Raw genomic sequence first — 7,852 nt, forward strand, 5'->3', positions numbered from 1 at the left:
TGTTTTCTCCTGATGTCATGCTTTTTTTTTTTTCCACAACTGATGAAGCTAATCAACTACAACTGATGATAGGACTCACAAAAATCAGTATTTGAGGGGAGAAGGCGGCTTCAAATGACCTTCAAACCTGTAATAAAGACTTTTTTTTTGTTCTAAGGGACACACTGGAGGATAAACCCAAGTAATTATAGTTAACTGTCCTTTCACAATTATAAACAATTACGCTACTGTTTGAAGTAGAAAGCACTTTGCAGATTCAGCTTTGCACTCACACAATGGAGTTTTATTAACAAAAGGATTAAAATCAACGTAGCAGAACCAGAAATCTCTCAATAAGCACGTTGCACATTCTTCCTTATCACAAGATACGTGTGTTGCGCAAGTTTGTTGGTAGATTTGCATGTGTGATGCAGCAGTGGCTAGACAATTAAGGGGCGAGTTACACAGGTTTGCTAAGCTGTCTTCTTTTTATTTCTGCACTACCAGATTTAATTATTTTTCAAACGTGTAGTCTTCACCCATAACCAACAAGTGACATCACTCGAGGCAGACTAGCCTCTAGATTTTGGTCAGCTCTGTCTGTAGCCACAAAAGGCGTTATGCCCCCACCCCCGACAAATGTAGTAGTACTCTCCAAGGACCAATTTGTAGGATTTGGATTTAGATCCAAGTTCCCTCCACTTGTCCTCCTGTTCCAAGCATGAAGGAGAAACCACAGTGGGTGAAATACCCTGTATGGAGCCAGTGTTTGTCTGTTTGTCATGGTGGTTCAACACGGTGGACACTGTAGTTACAGCGTCTGTAGATATGAAAGGTTCATTCTAAGGTAACAAAAACATAATCGTGCTAAAGTTGAGCCAGATCGGGCCGGTCAAACTACTCCACAGTCAGCCTGAAATGTCACTGAGACTATCCAGGTGGAGCTCATGGACTAAACAATGATACTCTACGTGTTGTGTTCTGGCTTTGTTTGTTTCATGTACCAGCTTCTGAATTTGTGTCTGACTGCAAAAATAACGACAGCAAGAAGTTTCCTTTGGTTTGTGTACGATGGTTTGAGAGAGAAAGTAAGCAGTGGTCAAGTGACATAGACAGTGAATGAGAGTGGGGGAGCACAAGTATCGAGAAAATGCGAAATAAAAGATTATTTTCTGAGTGTTTGATTGTGGTTACGTTCAGCACAAACAAATACACCCCCAGAAGCCCCCAGACGCTCATACACAACCACGTACGGTCACACCATTGTGCATGCTCTCCTACCTTTAAATTTAAATCTGTGTCTGACTCTGAGTCTGCACTGCAAAACAGAGACACAAAGAAGTTTCCTTTAGTTTGGGTACAATGGTTACGTTCAGCACAAAACAAATACACCCCCAGAAGCCCCCAGACGCTCATACACAACCACGTACAGTCACCTCATTGTGCATGCACTCCTACCTCTGCCTTTAAATTTAAAATTAAATCTGTGTCTGACTTAAAAGTCTACACTGCAAAACAGAGACACGAAGAAGTTTCCTTTGGTTTGGGTACAATGGTTTGTGTGTGAGAGAGAAAGCAGCAGTCAAGTGACATGGACAGTGAATGAGAGTGAGGGAGCACAAGTATAGAGAAACCCAAAATAAAAGGTTATTCTCTGATTCCCCTTCCTGCATCCATATTCTTTCTACTTTTAGTCTAATTTTGCTGTTAATTCTTTTAACTTTCTACATATTAACATTTATTGCCTCTCTCCTAGTTTGGTTTGTTTAATGTTCTGTTGTATTGCTCCCTGGTGATGTTTTGGTTTTTGATTAATTTCATTGCCCAGTCCACACCTGCGACCCAGTGTTCATTTTATGCACGATTTATACTTGTTTTAAAGCAGTCTGACATCTAAAAAGACAAAACATGGAAGGAAGTGAAAGCCAGGGCAGGGGTCACCTCGTCATGCATGCATGCTCTCCTAGCTCCGCCCCTGCCTTTACATTTCACCACATGTTAAAATGAAAGCATCTGCTGTATGTGTGCAACAACCGAGACACAAACTTCACATTTGGAAAAGCAAAAAAAACAAAAACAACAAAAAACGCATTGTTATCAGCAGAGGCTGCACCCTGGCACTGATGGGAGTCCAGAGGAGTTTCCACCGGGTCGGTGATTTGGTGCAATGCGAACACTTAAATCGTTCATTGTGCACGCTGTCAGATAGATAGGCGGGGAGCAGCAACCTCCCACTCCTCCTATTGCTATAACAACCACAGGGCGGTCGGTCGGTCGGTGTGACTCGATGGCTCAGAAGCAGCAGCAGCAGCAGCAGCAGCTCGGATGCAACTGTGCAAGTGTCATCCTCCTGCAAGAAGACCGACCTGAGCTCACCGCATCGCCGCTTGATACTGACTGAAACCCGCCCGGTGAGGAGGAGGAAGAAGAAGAAGAGGAGGAGGAGGAGAAGAGGGAGGAGGAGGAGAGCCTGTGTTTCCCCGTCACAGTGATCTGAACAGTGGGGAAGCTCAGTGTCGGGATCCGCTGTACGTCAAACAGATTAGTTAAATAACCTCTCTCGGGGTAGGACATACCTCCCCCCCTCTTTCTTGGGCTTGCCTGGCTGCATGCATGAGGCTGAGGAAGCAGCACAGTCAGCGCTGACACACCAAGCCAGGAAGCCAAAAAACAGAAGTGCACTTTTCTTTTCTTTTTTCTGTTTTTTTTTCTTCTCTTTGTTGTTGTTGTTGTTGTTTTTGGGCTGTGGTGGTGGTGATCCTCCTCCTCCTCCTCCAGCAGCTTCTTCTTTTTCTTCTCCTTCTTCTTCTTCACCCCATCTCCAATCCAACCAACCCCAACCTCCTCCTCCTCTTCCACCTCCTGCTTGGTGCGAAATGGCGAAAGAAAACGGCGAGTCCAGCGATGGATCTTGGAAAAAGCATGTCGATGATATCAAGAAGATCTTTGACTTCAAGGAAGTCCTTGGGACGTGAGTACACAGCCACATATACAGACACAGGAAAACTTTGTATGCAGTTGTGTAAATGAACAGTGAAACATTTTTTTTTTATTTTGATGGAAATGAAACCAGACTGACATCTGTTGAATATTCACTCGACGGTGACAGACAGACAGACACAGAGGCCCCCCCTCATAGAAAGAGACATTTATTTAGAAAAACAGTCAATCAGGACATGCATCAGTTAACTGAGTCACTCGTGATGCCTCATGTTATGTCACAGTTCATTCAGAAACTACTGCACATATTATATCATGCACACACAGCTTTCCATTTATTTATTTTGAATTATGATGGGCTGGATGTGCAACATAACTCTGACAAACACAGCACGGCCTTATATATAAATATATGCACACATAAATGATGAAAAATCAGCTCCCAGATTAAAGTACCATCTGTGATGACTTCATGTTTTTCCAAACAGTCAAACGTCATGTCTGTGTTTTTGAACTCATAATTTGTCTTGTTCTCATAGTTTTTTTACGACCACTTTAAGTTTAAGTTATTCTCCATGCCCTCGGACCTCTAAAGCAGACGAATTCCTGAGTTTATTTTGGTCCGCTGTTAGTGCTGCTTGACTTCATGTCTTTCCCCCCCCAGTTTTTGAATAAGTTACGCAGAGAGCCCCTAGTGAAAGTGGTCAAACCTGTGGTTGTGGCTTTATGATCGAAACAGCTCTCAGGCTGTCCGTCTTGTGATCTGTTGTTAGGAATGGGCTGTATGTCTCATTTTCCTGCCGGTCTTTGTTCCCTAAAGATAAGCCCGTCCTCCCTTGACTGAGGGGAATTTAATGTGTTTGTGTTCAGAGGAAGGGCTGTGTCTCTCTGGGGGAAATGTTGTCTTTCTTTTTTTCAGAAACTTGTGTCGAGCTGAGCAAAAATGGCCTCTGTGGTTGTAGCTAAGCCGGTCATTCATAGATGATAAAACATGATGTTTTAAATAGACGTAACCTCATCTTGTGTAAACTTGGTCTTCATCGGGCCTGAGCACAGACCTGTTTTATCCCGAGGAGCCGCTTCATGAAATTGTCATGCAGATATCACTTCACAGCACTTCAGCTGTTGTACAGTCAGATGTTCCTACCTGAAGGCTGTTCTGATTTCCCCAAAGATTTCATTTATGTGCATAGAGCCTCTGAATAACACCAGTGAATCATCATGATTTACTGTCCACACAATGGCCAGTTTGGAGGAACACACATCCCTCGCCCACAACCCAGTGCACATCTCCGGGGGCCTGTGTGTCACCGTTCAGCCCTTCTGTTATGCATCGTACAGCCGCGCGCTCGTCCTGATTGACTTTAAGCAAATCCCATCTAATAGTTCCTGTGTGTGTTAATTAGGGAGTTCCTTGTTGCTGCACAGCAGGGGTTCACAACAGGCTGCCTGGTGGAGAAAAGCCCAGCAGCCTTGCTTGAGGATTAAAAATGAACGAGGAAGGACTGTTGATCAGAGGAAGAGACATAGATTATCCTCCTCCTGCTGCTCCTCCACCTTTTAACTATAGATTCCTTGTCAGGTTTCCCCATCAATGTCCAAGAGGGATCATCCCTCAGCAGCGTCCTCGTGCCAAACACTCATTCACTGCTCTCCAAAGACAGGCAGTGGACGTACATTTACTCAAGTATTTCCATTTCTATGTTGCCTTATACGTCTACTCGACTACATTTCAGAGAAAAATGTACTCTTTTTTTCTCCATTACATTATCTGACAGTATTATTTAAGGATGCATTGTTGTAGATAAAAGTACTCACCAGTCTAAAGTAGTTCAAATTATCTTAATCTCCTCCAGCTACAATCAATAAAAGACACAATGGACATCGGCCATTCTGCAGCATATCGTGTATGTTAAGTGTATTTTACTGATTTTAATGTATTTCTCATTGTAACAGAGTTTGTTTTTGTCATATTGCTGCTTTTTGTTTCAGGTTAAGGATCTGTTGAGGGACCTTTGTTCAGTTTAATGTTATTGTTCAGTTTTATTGCCTCATATTTGGCTTTCTGTAAACCTAAAAATGAAGTGCACGTCAATGCAAACATCATACAAACATGACAGATTTGATCTAAAGCTGGAGGTCAGACTGTCGGGTGTGCAGACGTTATGACTGATTAGATATTGACAGGAGTTTAGGAGGAAGAAGCCTGAGGTCAGTAATGCTTTGGCGACACTTCTTCTTCTTTCCTTGCAGTAGCTGTTGTGAGCTAATGAGATCTTCGCCACTGAAGCCAGTCCTCCTACCTGGACGGTGCTTTGCCTTGTGGCTAATTTCAGACCTTTAAGCTGCTGAATTAAGTAACCAGACCACAAACACCTTTGGAAATCCCAGTGGGGTCAGTGTTGAAAATATGCAGCAGGTTTCTGCTTGTGGTGGAGATGTTTGTCTGAAATATTCTTAGAGCCCGACTGAATACTGAGTAGAGTTCTGAGAGCAGTTTTCCCTGAATTTAAAATGCTTCACTCATCATTTTTATTGATTATCGTATTTTATGTGAGGTAACATGAGGCGAGGGACTGAACACAGGACCTGTTTAAAAAAAAAAAAAAAAGCCAATACTGCTCTGGATACTGATACAGTATATATTGGATTGGTGCAACACCAATATTTAAATGGGCTACTATAGCTTACATTATTAGCTTATCATCAATATGTTTCTATTGGTGTATTATGGCCAATAAATAACAAGGAACTGCAGCAGATAAATACCAAAGATCTGTTTGAGGTCATTTAGAAATAAATGTAGAAAGATTCCATTAATTTAAAGAGTGATATAAGAATCGCCAAATATTTGATTACTGTAAAATGTGCTGTCAAGTTGCTACCAAACAGTTGCTTGTTTAAACACCCAGCAGTAACAGAGAAACATGAATTTGGAGTTGTGTTTCTGGGACTCCTATAGTCCCATATCAACCCTATTTTAGCTCTGTTTTTGGTCTCCACCAACTCCTGAGAAAGATATTTGTCTCTTTCACAGCTGAAGTCTCCAGCTAGTTGTTAACTGTTGTTTAATGCTTGACAGGAATGAAAACAGCTGCATGAAAATGATGCCAAATGATAAAGTTGCGGACCCGAGAGCTGAACAACGAGCTGAAAGATTAAACCCGAGGGTCTTTGAGTGACCCCTTTCACAATGTGTTTTAAATTTTAGCTGCTTTAATCCTCTTCAGAAATGTTAGTTTATGCCGTCTCCTGTACTTCCCTGCACTCAGGTGAAGTACATCTTCCATAACTGCTTATCCTTATCAGGGTCACTCGAGTCGATCCCACCTGACACTGGGCATGAGGCGGAGTACACCCTGGATGGACAAGTCGCCACTTCACCTCAGAGCTAGAATGCACATATTTTATTTATTGAAATTTCAGGGCTCAAAGACGTTTCCAAAAATTTTGCTTCCCAGTCATCTCCCTTCTAAGTGCTTTATCGTGTATTTTCAGAATTTCTGAGATTTTAGCACCAAAGTTGTCCTCTGTTAGCTCCCACTGCAGGGCCAAACTCAGCTTAGTTGTCTCTGACTCATTCAGGTCAGTTATTACCCACTGAGAGTCATACCTTTATCTTTATACCTTTCACCAACAAAGAGGAAAATTACCTTTTCTGAGTTTGATATTAACAGATCTCTACAACTGACCCTGGCTCTGATAAAGCCCCATTGGTGCGTGATGCATTAACGTGACGATCGCCATGCATTGTCATTTTCTGAAAGCTTGTGTAGAGACTAGTTGGGTCCTTGATACAGTGAAAACGGCAGCTAGGCAACTAGGACGACGTGAGTCCAAAGTTGCTCCCTTACGAAAGAGACTCTACCTACCACGTCCAACCACCACTGTCCTCCAGCTGCACTTACCGTGGGAGGATAAACACTGTGTCACTGACTGTGGCGATAGAGAGTCAAATAATTCACTAAGATAATGCGTAGTGTGTTTTTATGCGTTGTAATTTCCTGAGCTTCCATTTGTATTCATGTCCCTCTCATGCCTACAGAGCCATAGTGTACTATCCATCGCACTCACAGAGTGTAACCAGACTGCACAGGAAGCAGTAATCATCCTCATTAAAATAATTCAACCTCTCTCTGATGCCCCTGATATGTGGCTTTGGACAGGTTTCTGCCTCGAGTGATACATATTTTTTCCTTTTTCAGCTGTTTTACGAGCAGCATTCGCTCTTATCGGGCTGTAAACTGACCATCTCTCTCTCTGTGTTTGATCGACAGTCTGCTGAACACAAAGTGAATATTCCTGAAAGTAGCCCCAGGTCCAGTGAGCTATTGGGTAATGGTTTCCAGCTTTGGGACTTTGTGCGGTGCTGGATTTCATTCTACTCATATTATTGGAGTTGATTTAACTCTGCAGCATCAGTTCAGTGTTGTTTACTATCTATACAGTGTTGGATAGTCTGGCACCAGAGATGAAAACCACAGCTGAATGGATCACATTACAATTAGTGAGGTACTTTATCGAGTGCTACTATTTTATACAACATGTGCTTTTTTTTCTCCACTACATTTATTTGAAAGTCTTCATTTACTATGGATTATTCTCATTATTGATTAATCTGCCGATTAGTTTTCTCATGTAGAGAACCCTAAAAATATAAAGTTTACTCTTAAAGCCAGCCAGACAAATATCTTCAGCGATTAATCTGTTATCAAAATAGTGGCCGACTGTTTCTCTCTCGGTCGATTTATTAGACTGATTGTATCAGCTCAACACTTTATAGATTAAGATTTTACATATAAAACACCTGATTTAATACTCAACAATATGTAAAGTAGAGAAAATTAGTTCCACAGTGGCCAGCTGCAACATTAAAATGCTGTTTAAGTATGGGGTGCCGTTTGTAAAGCGTCTCGCTCTGAAAATAACAGCA

The 7,852-nt window shown here is 42.1% G+C and overlaps 1 protein-coding gene across 1 annotated transcript in view; it reads left to right on the forward strand.

The window, feature by feature from the left end:
* Positions 1–1,984: 1,984 nt before the first annotated feature.
* Positions 1,985–7,852, forward strand: part of LOC104940642 (calcium/calmodulin-dependent protein kinase type 1D) — a 25,662-nt gene continuing 19,794 nt past the window's right edge. Inside the window, exon 1 of the mRNA XM_027273014.1 lies at positions 1,985–2,950. Within this exon, the coding sequence (XP_027128815.1) occupies positions 2,589–2,950 (362 nt within the window). The 5' untranslated portion in view covers positions 1,985–2,588. The remainder of the gene's footprint in view (positions 2,951–7,852) is intronic.

The sequence above is a fragment of the Larimichthys crocea genome, chromosome XXI (assembly GCF_000972845.2).
Source record: "Larimichthys crocea isolate SSNF chromosome XXI, L_crocea_2.0, whole genome shotgun sequence".
Taxonomy (NCBI): Eukaryota; Metazoa; Chordata; class Actinopteri; family Sciaenidae; genus Larimichthys; species Larimichthys crocea.